This window comes from Caretta caretta, chromosome 7 (genome assembly GCF_965140235.1).
Source record: "Caretta caretta isolate rCarCar2 chromosome 7, rCarCar1.hap1, whole genome shotgun sequence".
In the NCBI taxonomy this organism is placed as follows: domain Eukaryota; kingdom Metazoa; phylum Chordata; order Testudines; family Cheloniidae; genus Caretta; species Caretta caretta.
The window spans coordinates 77,984,147-78,003,534 of NC_134212.1; the positions used below are offsets into that span (position 1 = coordinate 77,984,147).

The window sequence follows — 19,388 nt, forward strand, 5'->3', positions numbered from 1 at the left end:
ACAGGCACTGATAACAGCATACCAGCAGTCTAACCATTCTCAAGCAAGGAGGGACTGAAGGAAAACAATGAAGTAGCTTTGTGATATTTACAGGGAGAGCCTCCCAAGTTGGAAGGGCAGCAGCTAAGAAAGCACAAAGGTATTTGAGTGAAGATTTAACATGTGGGTAGAGAAGGCTTATCAGAGGTGAGCATCAACAACCAGAGAGTGAATGAGAGATGAGTGTGGTAGGTAGGTAGGTAGAGTGCAGATTGACTGTGAAGGGCCTTGAAAGTGAAGACAAGCAGCTTATATTCGATACAATACAGAAGAATGAACTAGTGTCCCAAACTGTACAAGTAGTATTATAATTACAAAGCTGGAGATAAACAATGTTAAAAGTGTTATATAGTTTTAAAAATATGTATTTAAAATATTACATAAAAAAAACTTTTCCCCTTGGTCTGAATATCCCATCTTCTATCTGTCTATCTTTTAGATTTTAAACTCTTTAGGGAAAGGACTGTCATTATTTGTGACACCCTTGAACATGCTATAATAATTATGCTTCATGCTGAAGGTCAGACATTTCTGTTTTGAAAAAAAGTATCTTAAAAGTATATTTAAATATTCAAAACTAGGCTTTTCAGTTAACATTATTGTTTCATTTTCCCTGCAGTCCAAAGGAGATAGCAATGCAGTGCTATACAAAGCAAAGATAAGAAACTATTATTATATCTTAGGAACATGTAAAGTCTGTGGGAAAAGGTATAAATTCACTGATTCCATTGTCCCTGCCCTTTTACCCTTGAATAGGTACACCACTTCTATAAGACGCATTATATTTTCTCTCTTTCAGGTCTTTGTTGTGAAACTCCATGGATTTTTGCCACCTTCTCCATATGATCTTAACCAGCTTTTAAAACAACATAGAACAATTTAGGACAGGAAGGTAATAAAAGAATATGTCCAGTTGAAATTACAGGGGGATCTTCAGTAGGGAGACTAATTACCTGAGATGGAAGTTAGTTTGGGTATTGGGGTTTTCCAACTCATTTCTTTAAAAAAGTACAGTAGAACCTCAGAGTTACGAACACCTCGGGAATGGAGGTTGTTTGTAACTCTGAAATGTTCATTCCTCTGAACAAAATGTTGTTTGTTCTTTCACTGACTTAATACAGCTTTGAAACTATGCAGAAGAAAAATGCTGCTTTTAACCATCTTAATTTAAATGAAAGAAGTCCAGAACCAGTTTCCTTATCTTGTCAAATCTTTTTTAAACTTTCTCTTTATTTTTTCAGTAATTTACGTTTAACACAGTATTATACTGTACTTGCTTTTTTTTTTTTTTTTTTGGTCTCTGCTGCTGCCTGATTGCGTACTTCCGGTTCCAAATGAGGTGTGTGGTTGACTGGTCAGTTCGTAACTCTGGTGTTCGTAACTCTGAGGTTCTACTGAACATTTGGGCCCCAATCAAGCAAAATACCTTACACGTATATGTAACTTTAAGTAAGTGAGGAGGCCCCCTGGAGTCAATGTATTGCTTGAGTGCCTGAAGTTGCACACGTTAAAAGAAAAGGAGGACTTGTGGCACCTTAGAGACTAACAAATTCATTTGAACATAAGCTTTTGTGAGCTACAGCTCACTTTATCGGATGCATTCAGTGGAAAATACAGTGGGGAGATGTTTATCCACAGAGAACATGAAACAATGGGTGTTACCATACACACTGTAATGAGAGTGATCAGGTAAGGTGAGCTATTACCAGCAGGAGAGAAAAAAAAAAACAAAAAACCCCCCACCTTTTGTAGTGATAATCAAGGTGGGCCATTTCCAGCAGTTGACAAGAACATCTGAGGAACAGTGTCTGTGTGTGTGTGGGGGGGGGGGGGGATAAACATGGGGAAACAGTTTTACTTTGTTTCAGAGGAACAGCCGTGTTAGTCTGTATTCGCAAAAAGAAAAGGAGTACTTGTGGCACCTTAGAGACTAACCAATTTATTTGAGCATGAGCTTTCGTGAGCTACAGCTCACTTCATCAGATGTTTACCGTGGAAACTGCAGCAGACTTTATATACATACAGAGAATATGAAACAATACCTCCTCCCACCCCACTGTCCTGCTGGTAATAGCTTATCTAAAGTGATCAACAGGTGGGCCACCCCCAGCACAAATCCAGGTCCCCTCACCCCCCACCCCCCACACAAATCCACTCCCCCGCTGGTGCCAGCCCATCCAAAGTGACAACTCTCCGCATAATCAAGTCGGGCTATTTCCTGCATAGATCAAGGTTTTCTCACATCCCCCCACCCCCATACACACACAAACTCACTCTCCTGCTGGTAATAGCTCATCTAAACTGACCACTCTCCAGGTTTAAATCCAAGTTAAACCAGAACATCTGGGGGGTGGGGGGGTAGGAAAAAACAAGAGGAAACAGGCTACCTTGCATAATGACTTAGCCACTCCCAGTCTCTATTTAAGCCTAAATTAATAGTATCCAATTTGCAAATGAATTCCAATTCAGCAGTTTCTCGCTGGAGTCTGGATTTGAAGTTTTTTTGTTTTAAGATAGCGACCTTCATGTCTGTGATTGCGTGACCAGAGAGATTGAAGTGTTCTCCGACTGGTTTATGAATGTTATAATTCTTGACATCTGATTTGTGTCCATTTATTCTTTTACGTAGAGACTGTCCAGTTTGACCAATGTACATGGCAGAGGGGCATTGCTGGCACATGATGGCATATATCACATTGGTGGATGTGCAGGTGAACGAGCCTCTGATAGTGTGGCTGATGTTATTAGGCCCTGTGATGGTGTCCCCTGAATAGATATGTGGGCACAATTGGCAACGGGCTTTGTTGCAAGGATAAGTTCCTGGGTTAGTGGTTCTGTTGTGTGGTATGTGGTTGTTGGTGAGTATTTGCTTCAGGTTGCGGGGCTGTCTGTAGGCAAGGACTGGCCTGTCTCCCAAGACTTGTGAGAGTGTTGGGTCATCCTTTAGGATAGGTTGTAGATCCTTAATAATGCGTTGGAGGGGTTTTAGTTGGGGGCTGAAGGTGACCGCTAGTGGCGTTCTGTTATTTTCTTTGTTAGGCCTGTCCTGTAGTAGGTAACTTCTGGGAACTCTTCTGGCTCTATCAATCTGTTTCTTTACTTCTGCAGGTGGGTATTGTAGTTGTAAGAAAGCTTGACAGAGATCTTGTAGGTGTTTGTCTCTGTCTGAGGGGTTGGAGCAAATGCGGTTGTATCGCAGAGCTTGGCTGTAGACGATGGATCGTGTGGAAACCCCTCCAACGCATTATTAAGGATCTACAACCTATCCTAAAGGATGACCCAACACTCTCACAAGTCTTGGGAGACAGGCCAGTCCTTGCCTACAGACAGCCCCGCAACCTGAAGCAAATACTCACCAACAACCACATACCACACAACAGAACCACTAACCCAGGAACTTATCCTTGCAACAAAGCCCGTTGCCAATTGTGCCCACATATCTATTCAGGGGACACCATCACAGGGCCTAATAACATCAGCCACACTATCAGAGGCTCGTTCACCTGCACATCCACCAATGTGATATATGCCATCATGTGCCAGCAATGCCCCTCTGCCATTTACATTGGTCAAACTGGACAGTCTCTACGTAAAAGAATAAATGGACACAAATCAGATGTCAAGAATTATAACATTCATAAACCAGTCGGAGAACACTTCAATCTCTCTGGTCACGCAATCACAGACATGAAGGTCGCTATCTTAAAACAAAAAAACTTCAAATCCAGACTCCAGCGAGAAACTGCTGAATTGGAATTCATTTGCAAATTGGATACTATTAATTTAGGCTTAAATAGAGACTGGGAGTGGCTAAGTCATTATGCAAGGTAGCCTGTTTCCTCTTGTTTTTTCCTACCCCCCCACCCCCCAGATGTTCTGGTTTAACTTGGATTTAAACCTGGAGAGTGGTCAGTTTAGATGAGCTATTACCAGCAGGAGAGTGAGTTTGTGTGTGTATGGGGGTGGGGGGATGTGAGAAAACCTTGATCTATGCAGGAAATAGCCCGACTTGATTATGCGGAGAGTTGTCACTTTGGATGGGCTGGCACCAGCGGGGGAGTGGATTTGTGTGGGGGGTGGGGGGTGAGGGGACCTGGATTTGTGCTGGGGGTGGCCCACCTGTTGATCACTTTAGATAAGCTATTACCAGCAGGACAGTGGGGTGGGAGGAGGTATTGTTTCATATTCTCTGTATGTATATAAAGTCTGCTGCAGTTTCCACGGTAAACATCTGATGAAGTGAGCTGTAGCTCACGAAAGCTCATGCTCAAATAAATTGGTTAGTCTCTAAGGTGCCACAAGTACTCCTTTTCTTTTAGTTTTACTTTGTGTAATGACCCATAAACTCCCAGTCTTTATTCAAGCCTAAGTTAATTGTATCCAGTTTGCAAATTAATTCCAATTCAGCAGTCTTTCGTTGGAGTCTGTTTTAAAATTTACTTTGCTTGTATAAATTTGTAAGTAGTTTGCTTCTGAGACTGTGCCGATTGCTTCCAAAGCTATTTGATATTTACTTGATTTTTTATTGTACTATGGAATAGTAAATGCTGGGTCAATGAGTCAATGAGTGCTTAAAGTGGTTTGCTGGATTGAGACCATACCCATTGTATTTTAGCATCACACAAAATATTAATGAATTTATCCTCACAATCTTTCCTATTTGGGGAAGTAGTATTACCCTTATTTTATAGAGGGGAAACTGAGTCATCGAAGCTGTCTACGCTGCAACCTTCTTTCAGTGGTGTGTAGAACCTTTCCCCCCCCACTAGCACAGGTATAAGAAGCAGTGTAGATAGACCGTGAGACACCGTTTAGGCTAGTAAAGGCTCACTGAACCCTGTGGATATGTCCCCACCGTGGCTGGCTGCATGCCCAAGCAGTGCCTCCCATGTCTATACTGTTGTTTTTAGCAGTGCAGAGTCTCACTGTCTCCCAGCTGCTGGAGACCTTCCCCATTGCAGGGAGCTGCCAGAGCCCTTCCCTGCTACAGAGAAAGACTCCAGCAACAGGGAAAGTGTTCTGGTGTGGGGAGGAGTGTGTCACATACTAGTGGATGAGGTGTGGGGGTTGTCACACACTCCAGGATGGGGTGCTATGGGTGTGTGAGGGGGGAGTCACACATTCCTGGATGGGAGCTATGGGGTGGGTGGGGGTGTCACACCCTTGTGGATGGGGTGCTATGGGTGTGTGGGGTCACACATTCCTGGATGGGTGCTATGGGGGTCGGTGGGGGTCACACAGGGGATGGGTGCTGTTAGGGTTGCCAGGTGTCTGGTGAAAATGAGCGAGTGAATGAGGGTGGGGGTGAGTGAGCAACAGAAGGAGGGGGGATGGATTGAGCTCAGGGAGGGGCCTCTGAGCAGAGGCGGGGCCTCAGGGAAGGGACGGGGCAGGGCAAGGGTGTTCAGTTTTGTGCAATTAGAAAGTTGGTAACCTTATGGTGCTGTGGGTGTGGTTCACACAGGGGATGAGTGGAGGTCATACTCCTGGGACGGGTGCTATGGAGGTGGGTGGGGGTCACACAGGGGATGGGTGCTGTCACGCTCCCAGGATGGGTGCTGTAGGAGTGGGGGAGGGGGTCACAGAGAGGATGGGTGCTATGGGAGTGGGTGGGGATCACACAGAAGAGGGGTGCTATGGGGGTCGATGGAGGTCATACTCCCAGGATCGGTGCTGTGGGAGTGTAGGGGGGTGTCACACAGAGGATGGGTGCTATGGGAGTGGGGGGAGGGTCACATGGGATGGTTGCTGTGGGGGCAGGGGGGTCACCCGGGGATGGGTGCTTTGGGGCTGGGGGAGTCACCCAGGGGATGGGTGCAATGGGGAGGATCACACTCCTGGGATGGCTGCTATGGCGGTCACACAGGGGATGAGTGCTGCGGGGGGGTGTCACACAGGGGATGGATGGATGCTGTGTGGGGCTCATATGGGATAGGTGTCATGGGGTGGGGGGTGTCACAAGGGATGGATGTTGTGGGAGTGGGGGTGTCACAGGGGATGGGTGTGGGAGCAGGGAGCTCACACAGGGGATGGATGTTATGGGAGCAGGGGGGTGTCACACAGGGGATGGGTGCTGTGAGGGTGGGGTGTCACACACGGGATGGGTGCTGTGGGGATGAGGGTGTCACACAGGGGATGGGTGCTGCATCGGTGGAGGTCACACAAGGGATGGGTGCTGTGGGGGGGTCATGCAGAGGATGTGTGCTGTGAGGGTGAGGAGGTCACACAGAGGATGGGTGCTGTAGGAGTGGGGGTGTCACACAGGGAATGGGTGTTATGGAGGTGAGGGGGTCACACAGGGGATGGGTGCTGAGGGGGTGGGGGCTCACACGGGATGGGTGTTATGGGGGTCACACAGAGGATGGATGCTGTGGGGGTGGGAAGTGTCACACAGGAGATGGGTGCTGTGGGGGTGGGGGATGTCACTCAGGGGATGAGTGCTGTGGGGTGTCACACCAGGGGATGTGTGCTGCGTGGGTGAGGGGGTCACACAGAGGATGGATGCTGTGCGGGCAGGGGGCTCACACAGGGAGATAGACATGGGGTGTCACACTGGGGATAGGTGCTGTGCTCGTGCGGGTGTCACACACGGGATGGGTGCTGTGGGGGGTTACACAGGGCATGGGTGCTGCGGGGGTGGGGGTGTCACAGGGGATGGGTGTTATGGGAGTCACACAGGGGATGGGTGCTATGGGGGGTCACAGAGGGGAAGGGTGCTGTGGGAGTAAGGGGGTCACGCAGAAGATGGGTGCTGTGGGGCTGAGGGGGTCACACAAAGGATGGGTGCTGTGGGGGTGTCACATGGGATGGGTGTTATGGGGGCTCACACAGGGGATGGGTGCTGTGGGGTGTCACACAGGGGATGCCGTGTGGGTGGGGGTGTCATACAGAGGATGGGTGCTGTGGGAGTGAGGGGGTCACACAGAGGACGGGTGCTCTGGGAGTGGGGGGCTCACACGGGGTGGTTGTTATGGGGGGTCACACAGGGCATGGGTGCTGTGTGGGTGGAGGTGTCACACTGCAGATAGGTGCTGTGGTCGTGGGTGTGCGGGTGTCACACAGGTGATGGGTGCTGTGGGGGGGTCACGCAGGGGATGGGTGCTGTGGGGGTGATGGGGTCACATGGGACGGTGCTGTGGGGGTGGGGATGTCACAGGGGATGGGTGCTGTGGGGTATCACACAGAGGTTGGGTACTGTGGGAGTGTGCATGTCACACAGGGGATGGGTGTTATGGGGGCTCACACAGGGGATGGGTGCTGTGGGGTGGGGGTCACGCAGAGGATGGGAGCTGTGGGGGGGTCATGCAGTGGATGGGAGCTGTGGGGGGGTCACGCAGGGGATGGGTGCTGTGGCGGTGGGGGGGTCACGCAGAAGATGGGAGCTGTGGGGGGTCACGCAGGGGATGGGTGCTGTGGGGTCACACAGAGGATGAGTGTTATGGGGGGTCACACAGCAGATGGGTGCTGTGGGGGGGTCACGCAGAGCATGGGTGCTTTGGGTGTGCGGGGGTCACGCAGAGGATGGGTGCTGTGGCGAGGGGGTCACGCAGAGGATGGGAGCTATGGGGGGGTCACGCTGGACATTGGTGCTGTGGGGTTGGGGGTCACACGGGGGATGGGAGCTGTGGAGGTGGGGGTCATGCAGGTGATGGGAGCTCTGGTGGTGGTGGGGTCACGCAGGGGATGGGTGCTGTGACGATGGGGGGGTCACACAGGGGATGGGAGCTGTGGGGGGTCACGCTGGGGATAGGTGCTGTGGCGGTTGCGGGTTCATGCAGGGGATGGGAGCTGTGGCGGTGGGCGGGTCACACGGGATGGGTGTTATCGGGGTGGGGGTGACACACTGGGGATATTTGCTGTGGGGGTGGGGGTGTCGCAGAGAGGGTGGGTGTTATGGGGGTGGGGGTCACAAAGGGATGGGTGCTGTGGGGTTGTCACGCAGAGGATGGCTGCTCTGGGGGGGTCACGCAGAGGATGGGTGTTGTGTGGGGTTAAACAGAGGATGGATGCTGTGGGAATGGGGATGTCACACAGAGGATGGAAACTGTGGGGGGGTTCACACAGAGGATGGGTGTTATGTGGGATCACACGGGATGGGTGCTGGGGATGGGGGTCATACAGAGGATGGGAGCTGTGGGGGGTCACGCAGGGGATGGGTGCTGTGGGGGTTGGGGGGTCACGCAGGGGATGGGAGCTGTGGGGGGGTCATGCAGGGGACGGGTGCTGTGGGGTTGGCGGGTCACACGGGATGGGAGCTGTGGAGGTGGGGGTCATGCAGGCGATGGGAGCTCTGGTGGTGGTGGGGTCATGCAGTGGATGGGTGCTGTGGCGGTGGGGAGGTCACGCAGAAGATGGTAGCTGTGGGGGGTCACGCAGGGGATGGGTGCTGTGGAGGTTGGGGGGGGTCACACAGGGGATGGGTGCTGTGGAGGTGGGGATCACGCAGAGGATGGGAGCTATGGGGGGTCATGCAGGGGATGGGTGCTGTGGGGGTTGGGGGGTCACGCAGGGGATGGTGCTGTGGAGGTGGGGGTCACGCAGAGGATGGGAGCTATGGGGGGGTCACGAAGGATATGGGTGCTGTGGGGTTGGGGGGGTCACACGGGGAATGGGAGCTGTGGAGGTGGGGGTCATGCAGGCGATGGGAGCTCTGGTGGTGGTGGGGTCACGCAGGGGATGGGTGCTGTAACGATGGGGCGGTCACACAGGGAATGGGAGCTGTGGGGGGTCACGCTGGGGATAGGTGTTGTGGCGGTTGCGGGTTCATGCAGGGGATGGGTGCTGTGGAGGTGGGGGGGACGAGCAGGGGATGGGTGCTGTGGGGGTGTCACACAGCAGATGGCTGCTGTGGGGGGGGTCACGCAGTGGATGGGTGTTACGTGGGGTCACTCAGGGGATAGGGTCTGTGGGGGGTCACACACAGAATGGGTGTTATGTGGGATCACACAGGGGATGGGTGCTGGGGGGTAGGGGTGTCACGGAGAAGATGGGAGCTGTGGGGGGTCACTCAGGGGATGGATTCTGTAGGGGTTGGGGGGTCACGCAGGGGATGGTGCTGTGGAGGTGGGGGTCATGCAGGGGATGGGTGCTGTGGCAGTGGAGGTGTCATGCAGGGGATGGGGGCTGTGGCGGTGGGGGGGGTCACGCAGGGGATGGGGGCTGTGGCGGTGGGGGGTCACGCAGGGGATGGGTGCTGTGGCGGTGGAGGTGTCACGCAGGGGATGGGAGCTGTGGGGGGGTCACGCAGGGGATGGGTGCTGTGGCAGTGGAGGTGTCACGCAGGGGATGGGAGCTGTGGGGGGGTCACGCAGGCGATGGGTGCTGTGGCTGTAGGGGGGTTCACGCAGGGGATGGGTGCTGTGGCGGTGGGGGGGGTCACGTAGGGGATGGGAGGTGTGGGGGTGTCATGCAGGGGATGGGAGCTGTGGGGGGGTCACGCAGGGGATAGGTGCTGTGTTGGTGGGGGGGTCACACAGGGGATTGGACCGGGGGGGGTTCACGCAGGGGATGGAGCTGTGGGGGGGTGGTGTCACGCAGGGGATGGGAGCTGTTGGGGTGGGGGTCACGCAGGCGATGGGTGCTGTGACGGTGGGGGGGTCATGCAGGGGATTGGAGCTGGGGGTTCACGCAGGGGATGGGTGCTGTGGGGGGGGTCACGCTGGGGATTGGAGCTGTGGGGGGGTGACGCAGAGGATGGGAGCTGTGGCGGTGGGGGGGTCACGCAGGGGATTGGAGCTGTGGGGGGGTCACGCAGAGGATGGAGCTGTGGCGGTGGGGGGTCACGCAGAGGATGGGAGCTGTGGGGTTGGAGGTGTCTCGCAGGGGATGTCATCTGTGGGGGTTGGGGTCACGCAGGTGATGGGTTCTGTGGCTGTGGGGGGGTTCACGCAGGGAATGGGTGCTGTGGGGGGGTCACGCAGGGGATGGGAACTGTGGGGGTCACGCAGGGGATGGGTGCTGTGGCAGTGGGGGGTCACGCAGGGGATGGGAGCTGTGGGGGGGTCACGCAGGGGATGGGTGCTGTGGCAGTGGGGGGTCACGCAGGTGATTGGAGCTGTGGGGGGATCACGCAGAGAATGGGAGCTGTGGCTGTGGGGGGGTCACGCTGGGGATGGGTGCTGTGGCGGTGAGGGGGTCACGCAGAGGATGGGAGCTGTGGGGGGGTCACGCAGAGGATGGGAGCTGTGGGTGGGGTTACATAGGGGATGGGTGCTGTGGCGGTGGCAGGGTCACGCAGGGGATGGGGGCTGTGGGGGAGTCACGCAGGGGATGGGGGCTGTGGCTGTGGGGGGGTCATGCAGGGGATGGGGGCTGTGGCTGTGGGGGGGGGTCACGCAGGGGATGGGGGCTGTGGGGGGGTCACGCAGGGGATGGGGGCTGTGGCTGTGGGGGGGTCACGCAGGGGATGGGGGCTGTGGCTGTGGGGGGGGGTCACGCAGGGGATGGGGGCTGTGGGGGGGTCACGCAGGGGATGGGAGCTGTGGCTGTGGGGGGGTCACGCAGGGGATGGGGGCTGTGGCTGTGGGGGGGTCATGCAGGGGATGGGGGCTGTGGCTGTGGGGGGGTCACGCAGGGGATGGGGGCTGTGGCTGTGGGGGGGGGTCACGCAGGGGATGGGGGCTGTGGGGGGGTCACGCAGGGGATGGGGGCTGTGGCTGTGGGGGGGTCACGCAGGGGATGGGGGCCGTGGGGGAGTCACGCAGGGGATGGGGGCTGTGGCTGTGGGGGGGTCACGCAGGGGATGGGGGCTGTGGCTGTGGGGGGGGTCACGCAGGGGATGGGGGCTGTGGGGATCACAGAGGGGTGCTAGGGCGGATCGCGCTGCCGGGAAGCGCCCTGCGCGGCCGCTGCTCTCCCGGCCGCTACCCGTGCGCTAACGTCGCTCCCGCCGCCTCCCAGGGCAACGCAGAGACGCGCGGCCCGCCCGGCATGGCGGCCAAGGCGAAGGGGCAGGAAACCTGGCAGGTACCGGCTCCGCTCCCCGCCCCTTAGCGAGTGTCCGCAGCCCCCTCCGCCGGCCCCGGGGCCCCCGCTCGAGGGTGGCGCGTGGCGGGGCGAGGGCTGCCCCCGTTATCCCGCTTGGAGGCAGCGCCTGTGGGCCGGGGCGTCACGGCAGCCTCCCGCTCCCCGGCACCAGCTCCGCGCGGCTGCCCCCCGCGCCGGCTCCCCGGGCGGGTTTGTAGCGGCAAGTGTGCCGAGGTGCAGAGAGTCCCGCGCGCTGGGTGCCAGAGCTGGGGGCGGTCGCAGGCTTGGGTCTGACCCTGAGTGTGCAAGGCCTTAGCCCCGCCTTCAGGGAGAAGGGAAGGGGTGCAGCCAGGCCTTGCTAGTTCAGCCGCCTCCTGCCTGTGAGCAGGTGTGCTTTGCAGGAGGCAGGACTCTTGTTATGAGGTTGGCCAGCAGTGCTCACTCCTTTTGTTTAATAATCTGTTGGCAAGTCACATCCTGTTTATTTAAACCTTTGAGATGTTACTAGTTCTCCAGTTAGCTGTACAAAAGGGAAAAAGAAGAGTGTATGCATTAAAAATGTTGGTGACAATGAAATGAAAGTTTTATGCATGGTATAGACTTGTAATATTTACAATAAAGAGAGTTTAAGCAGAACACACACACATACACAAAGTGGGAAATTCCCATACCAAAAGCTTTTCTAAAACCAGTTGAGGTTGCTAACTGACAACTCTTTTAATTTACCGATTGTCTCATTAAAAGCGAGGAAATGATTAGCTAAGGTTATCAACGTTAAGGTTGTTCTGTGATAAAGTAACCTTACTTCATACTTAATATGAACTAATTATTCCTTCTGTGTGGACTGTAAAATTTATAATGTCCTTAACTATAGTTGCTTTTAAGTGCTTGTGAATTTGCAAATTATGTGATAGGTAAGTCTATTGTTGTTTCTCAGCACCTTTCATTGGTTTTTAAATGAAGTTTTTGTGATATATGTTTATTGTACTTGAAATATGCTGTGTCCTTTATAGACCCTTCTCAGTATACAGATTTTTCTTGGTTTATTCATGCTGAGAGAGCATCTTAATTTTTAAAATTTCATTGTTGGTCTGAGGGAAATGCATGCAGTTTTATTTTGTGTCATGAACAGTATGGGAACAAGATTAGATTTATCACAGATGATATTATATTTTTGTCTCCATGTAATCCCTTCATTGATTTATGTACCTAAAGCCTTCTAGGGAGTTTCACAAATCCTCACAAGATTCCTCCTGAATGCTCTTTTTTTCTATACTAGATCTCGGATTTGGCTTATAGATGTGTGATTTCACAGGTATACACACAACTCTGTATGGACTGCATTTCAGAGGAAGCTCAAGAGTACAAGTTATTCCTCTTTAGGTCGACATTTGCTTAAGTTCAAACTTTCTACCTCCAAATCCATATATTTCAGATGGTATCATGAGATAGTGTTATTTTGCTAATTCTGTCCATTCTGGGGGCTTATTTCACCCCAAATGCCTTAATGTGCAGATTCCATGCCCTCTGTAGAGCATTAGAAAATAAACCTGATCTTCATTTCAGTCAGAGGTGCTGGTTTCAGATGTTTAAATGCATGAATAAAGTTAAATTCCTCAAAATTGCGAAGTGGAACAGACAGAAGATTTAGCCTATGGAAAGGTAAGTGCTGACAATACTTTATGATGTGTCAGCTTGACCTATTTCACTGACAGGTTTCAGAGTGGTAGCTGTGTTAGTCTGTATCAGCAGAAAGAAGGAGGAGTACTTGTGGCACCTTAGAAACTAACAACTTTATTTGAGCGTAAGCTTTCGTGGGCTAAAGCCCACTGCATCAGATGCATTCAGTGGAAAATAAGTAGGAAGACAGAGAGAGAGAGAGAGAGAGAACATTAAAAAATGGGGGTTGCCATACCAACTCTTAACAAGACCAATCAATTAAGGTGGGCTGTTACCAGCAGGAGAAAAAAAAAACTTTTGTAGTGATAATCAGGATTCCCCATTTCAAACTGTTGACAAGAAGGTGTGAGTAACAGTAGGGGAAAATTAGCATAAATTTGTTAGTCTCTAAGGTGCCACAAGTATTCCTTTTCTTTTCATGGGGAAATAGTTTTTAGTTAATGTAATGACGCATCCACTCCCAGTCTTTATTCAAGCCTAATGGACACAAATCAGACATCAAAGTATAATATTCAAAAACCAGTTGGAGAACACTTCAACCTCCTTGGACGCTCAATTACAGACCTAAAAGTTGCAATTATTCAACAAAAAAACTTCAAAAACGGACTCCAACGAGAAACAGTAGAACTGGAATTAATCTGCAAACTGGACACCATTAAATTAGGCTTGAATTTATAATGATACCTTGACATCTTTAGGCACTCAAACACTGTGGTGATGGGTTGATATACAAAACTCTAAGATTCTTTTTCTCTTTGATAGTGGGAATTTAAAAAGCCCGTGTTGAAGGAAATCCTCTTCTTCTGTAAAATGTATTACTAAATATTGTAGTGTTTTAGGAGAGATTTACATACTTTCCAAAATATTACTTTTATTTATATTAGTATCTGTAAACAGGTTGGTCGGGAAAACAGCAAAAAATTGGTACGATTCAATCAACTAAATTGTGGTTTAAAATAAGTATACTATACAGAAGAAGGCAACTTGTAGAAAATATATTGTATTTGAAATATATCACAGAAGTATTTTCTTTTTCTACAACTTTATAACAATTCCTATAAAGAGTTCAGAGTAAATTTCTTCACATAGTCTATTTTTGTTAGGTTTTATAATCTTTTACTCACATTTCTTAGTTCATTTAATGTATTTTAAATTAAGTTTATAGTGTATACTATTGTCTCAAGAATTTGTTTGATTACGAACTTGGTGATGTCATGCATTCTGCATTAAATTACATAAGTTTCAGGTTTTGGCTGAATCTAATGTTACTTGTTATGTGCGCTACATAATACAGGGTACACTGTGCTATTATTTTTACTCTTTTTATCATCTGCAGAATCTCAAGACACAGTTTTGTTTTAGATTGATTAAACAGTCTTAATTGTTTGACCTTCTAAGAAACACACAATTATATATTACTGTTTGCAGAAAACACAACATTTGAATCATAAATATCGCAACATACAATATAAACAGGGTCTTATTTCTTCATTTGGTATTTTTATTACTGAGATATCCTTCGTTATTTTCAGAGCTGCAGATTGTCTAGTAATAGTAAAAGTTTAATTTCAGAACAAATATATGCTGATCCAAAATCTTCTTGAAATCTGAATTGTGGCATCTCAGAAAAATACAATATTTTATTATTAAAAGGACACAAGTGCTTCTGATATTTTCTGTTTTGTTGATTTCTACTTTTTATTGCTTTAAATATACACCAAACATATGAGAACAAACTTCCATTTCTTAGTTTATAGGCTTTGTCATTTGCATGTGACACATCTGTTTTTCTCTTTTGAATGGAATTGAAATTAATGTGGCTATTTTTGTTTTCTTCCTTATTTATGTGACAGCAAGAGAAGTACAGTGGTTAAAAATAGTGGCTGTTGATTTTAATTTTCCAGTGTTGGAGTAGACAATGGAGGCTCTCTTAAATTGTTATTTAAGAATTGTATCTTAATTGTTTCATATAGACAGATTTTGGATTTAAAATATTTGATAGTTAATTTAATAATGAAATGCCTTATAAGGTAGTAATAAGTGGGCTGCAACCTTTTATATGACAGTTGTTTGGCCTCCATTTTGTCCACAGTCATAGCCCCCGCCGTTCTGTGGCACTGTTTTGGAGGAGGTGCTCAGGTTTCTACACGCTTGAGTTACTTGATTTGATCTGAGGTATTTGATGGGTCTGTTTATTTATTAGTGTATTTTTTTAAAAGATTTTCATGGGTGCCCAAAGCATTGGATGAGTACTTTATATTGTAGTTTCATATACATGTGAATAAATAAATATCTTTGAGAGGTACAGAGACTCTTACATTCATTTTTCTCTGTCTCTTTTGAGGGACATAGTTCAGTTTTCTTCCAGGATATCATATCAGCAGTAATTTTCACAGATGTGCCTCATGGATACACCAGTCTGTCGAAAGACCCTCTCTGGTATTACTCATAGTATACTTTTTTAAGCCACCATTATCTTATTTGTTTTTCACTTAAGAGCTGGAGCTTTTCAATATCTGATGTTTAACCTTATGACTGTCCTGCAAACATTTTTCTTTGAAAAAAGAACAGGAGTACTTGTGGCACCTTAGAGACTAACAAATTTATTAGAGCATAAGCTTTCGTGAGCTACAGCTCACTTCATTGGATGCGTAGAATGGAACATATAGTAAGATTATATATATATATATATATATATACAGATAAGTTGGAAGTTACCTTACAAACTGTGAGAGGCTAATTAGTTAAGATGAGCTATTATCAGCAGGAGAAAAAAAACTTTTGTAGTGGTAATCAAAATGTCCCATTTAGACAGTTGACAAGAGGGTGGAGCATCATCAAAGATTTACAACCTATCCTGAAAAATGATCCCTCACTCTCACAGATCTTGGGAGACAGACCAGTCCTCACGTACAGACAGCCCCCCAACCTGAAGCAAATACTCACCAGCAACCACATACCACACAACAAAAACACTAACCCAGGAACCTATCCTTGCAACAAAGCCTGATGCCAACTCTGTCCACATATTTATTTAAGTGACACCATCATAGGACCTAATCACATTAGCCACGCCATCAGGGGCTCATTCACCTGCACATTTACCAATGTGATATATGCCATCATGTGCCAGCAATGCCCCTCTACCATGTACATTGGAAGCAGTGCAGGCCGAGGGACGTACTGGCCGCCACTTCCAGCAGCTCCCATTGGCCTGGAGCAGTGAACCGTGGCCACTGGGAGCCGCGATCGGCCAAACCTGCAGACGCAGCCAGTTAACAAACCGGCCTGGCCCGTTAGGGGCTTTCCGTGCACAAGCAGCAGAACAAGTTTGGGAACCACTGGTATAACATAGGAGTAGTTTTTTTCATAATAAATGCTTTATTACCATTACTTGTGTCAGAGGGAAGTTTTTATTTTCTTCATTACTTTCATGCTGTTGAACTGTCTTGAAACGTACTTTAGGTCAATATTGTTACCGCTGGAGACAGTATAAAATGAAAAGCTAAGAAGAGTGAATATTATCAACTATAGTACATATGAAAATAGACTAATGCTTAACCAGCAAATATTAGTGTGTCCGGTAGATCTTTGGTACTCATTGCTTCTTGCAGTCCTGTTTTTTGCAGCCATAATCAGCTGCCCAGTTACGCCATCTCCAAGATTGTGGAAGTCATGCTACAACTCTGCAGCAGCAGAAGGGGTACTCTTCAGTGTCTCTTTCTCTGGCTATGGGTAGAATTAGCAGAGCACCAGTCCAAATTGTACTCCCACCTTACCAGTACTCATACTGCCTTGAAGTGTGAATGTCCGTGATGCTGAAGCTGAGCCAGCTTTGGAGGCCCTCTTCCATTTCTTTGTGTGTGTAACTGAGCACAAACCTTATTCCAGGAGCTTAATCCCACCTCATTTTTTTCAAGTAAATGAAAAAATCCTTATAGACTTCAGTGGTATTGAATCCTATGAGTATAAAAATGTATACAATTCATGATGTCTTAGTGCTACTAGCACTTTCTTTTGCTTCACTACAGAAATATCCAAAAACTATTAGTAGATAAATATTCATTTTGCACAGCAATTCCATTTTAAAACTTTGTAATGATATAGCTTCCATTTTATAGTGCTTTGAATCCTCACAGCAAGGTTGAATCACTGTTAGTGAAATGGTGCTGAACACAGTTTGACCTTGTCTAAGCTTGTGTATGAACTGTGTTCATCACAAGTTCATCTGCACCAATTGCTGCCATTCATTATCAGCAACAGGACATTTTAGTAGTGTAGACTAGCCAATAGATAAGTGTCAGACACTGACAGTGATTTCATAACTTTTCTTGACATCTTGTTTCATTACTTAACTATTCTAATAACAAATTTTTATTTGCCTACTGATTGACTTTCTAAATTTTCCCACTGAAGTCAACTATATAATCCAGTCAAGTATTTCCCTTGACTTTAGAAGACCATTGCATTGTTAATTCATGTTCAGTTTATCATCTACTATCAACCACATATCCTGCTTTGTAATATTTCTGAATGAGTATTTCTTATACACACCACAGGAGAACAATTATTCTCAGCATTATGAGTATACATTTTCTTTGGAAAAGTAGTTACATAATTTAGATCACAGTATACATTTCCTTGTTTTTGTTGTTAGACTATTAGAAAATCATGTATTTATTTTTAATTGCACAGAATTAAATTGTCAAAAATGGGTTTAGTGGTTAATACGCCACTGAGATGAATAGGGAAAAGTCAAGCATTTGTTTTTCTCGGTACAGAGCAAATAGAATGGTAGAGCAGTTTCTGTCTTTTAAAAGTAAAAGTTCCCCTTTAGTTTAAGGTGGGTGAACAAGTTATTTTTCATGTATCCACCTAACTTCACCTCCATCCCTAAACACCGTTGCTGTCTTGTGTTGCTGGCAGAAAATTTCTCCTGCATTTCTATTTTGGTGTTGGATGAATTATCTTTGTACGAACGTTCTGTAAAGTTCTTTGAGAACAAAAGTGTTATGTAAATTAGATGATTTTTTAAATACAATCTACTGTTTTTGTGTAGGAAGAAGGCCAAGAACAAGATACTGTAGGTAGAGAGATTATGGCATGGACGTTTCTTTCTCTTCCCCAAATTAGTGCTTTGTCAGAACAAAATGTAGAAGGAGTTCAAAAGTAAGTAACAGTAATATATAACAGATATAGATAATGCTGGTGCTTGTGTCTTGGTGAAAGAGAACTTGTGTGATTTATCAGTTGACTGTTTTTGTTGAAGATATCAGGAGTGATAACTTTGATATTAATCATTTGGTGTGATCTTGCCTTCATAAAAGACTTACGTTAAATCAAATTCTGAAGGTGGTGAACTTGAAGAAAAGTAGTGAACTTGCCACTACCTTGATCTTTCACTATGATACTAATTCATGACTTTATTGAAATTAAAAAATCTCATTTGCAAAAGAAATGAATAACACTAGTACTCTGTGCAAGACAATTATTTTAATATAGCTGGTTAAATTAACTCCACCAGCACTGCAATATTGATTTATATATGTGGGCAAATGGCATTTTTTGAAGACTTGTATGCTAAGTGAATGATGATTTAATCCAATTTTTGGGACACTTGTGGACAATGGCAGTAATGGAGTAAATAAGAAAATATGTTGGTCTCAGAATGTATTCTTCTCCTATATTCTCTCCATCTTTTTATTTTTCTTTCTCCTTTGCTCACTTTCTTTGTATGAATATTGCAAGTTGATATGGTTTTGGATATTCGATGTTTTTAAATATATACAGGTGTGATTTGTTTCGAAAGCGCTCAGTGAGTTGGGCTGACTGCTCCCATTGTAGGTAATGGTAAAGCTCCTATTGACTTCAATGTGAGTAGAGTAGGGCAAAATTGAGCACTTTAAACTGCCTCCTCCTGTGTCTTAGACCTCGTTTTTAGGTTTCAGATTAATGTCTAAAGCTGAAAAAATAGAGGAGTTTGGATATAATAAAAACTGACCCTTAGGAAAGTGGCAAAAAGCTTCATATGAAGCTATCTACGTACTTAAGGATTTAGGAGTCAAACTTTAGGCATCCACAATTGAATGTGTTGGTCTTAAATTTCAGGGGTGACATTTTCAAAAGTGCCTATGTGACTGAGGCGCACACGTCCCATTGAAAGTCACCTAGCAGTAAGTTCTTAGCAAGCTAAAGTCAATGGAACTTATGCTCTAATGTTACTTAGGTACTTTTGAAAATTCTGCCGTTAGTGGATAAATACAAATGTTTTAGATAAGATTAAAAAGATATGATTCATTACCTTGAAATACTCTTTCTCTTTGTTGTTAGGAAAAAGATCACTTATTGTTGACCTAGTGGGATTCCATAGAGAAATTGGAAAGACATTTTTCCCCATCTAATATTAAAAAGATTTTTCCCCCATTTACTCTTTTACTCTGCACAATAGATCTCCTACTTGTGGCATTAGAGAATGAAACATTCACGTCAATTGAGACCAAATTTCATTATCACCCTGTAACACAATTTCTTGTCAAAATCTCTCATCTAAGATTAGAAAGGAAAATACTGAGAGACCTTTGTGCTTCTCTTCATCTCAGCTGATATATACACTTTCACAGATGGATCTTAAATTATGACATGTACTGCATTTGACTGAAAAGAGGATGCTTCAAGGGCATTTTAGGTAGCACAAACAATTTAGT

General features: G+C 47.1%; 1 protein-coding gene across 3 annotated transcripts in view; it reads left to right on the forward strand.

The window, feature by feature from the left end:
* Nucleotides 1-1,716: 1,716 nt before the first annotated feature.
* Nucleotides 1,717-19,388, forward strand: part of CABCOCO1 (ciliary associated calcium binding coiled-coil 1) — a 78,744-nt gene continuing 61,072 nt past the window's right edge. Inside the window, exons 1-2 of one of the 3 annotated variants that reach the window (XM_075130821.1) lie at nucleotides 1,717-1,728; nucleotides 17,744-17,853. In XM_075130821.1, the coding sequence (XP_074986922.1) occupies nucleotides 17,783-17,853 (71 nt within the window). In that variant the 5' untranslated portion in view covers nucleotides 1,717-1,728; nucleotides 17,744-17,782. Of the gene's footprint in view, nucleotides 1,729-10,847; nucleotides 11,005-17,743; nucleotides 17,854-19,388 lie in introns of those variants that run through there. The other 2 variants (XM_048858730.2, XM_048858728.2) reach the window with 2 other exon arrangements.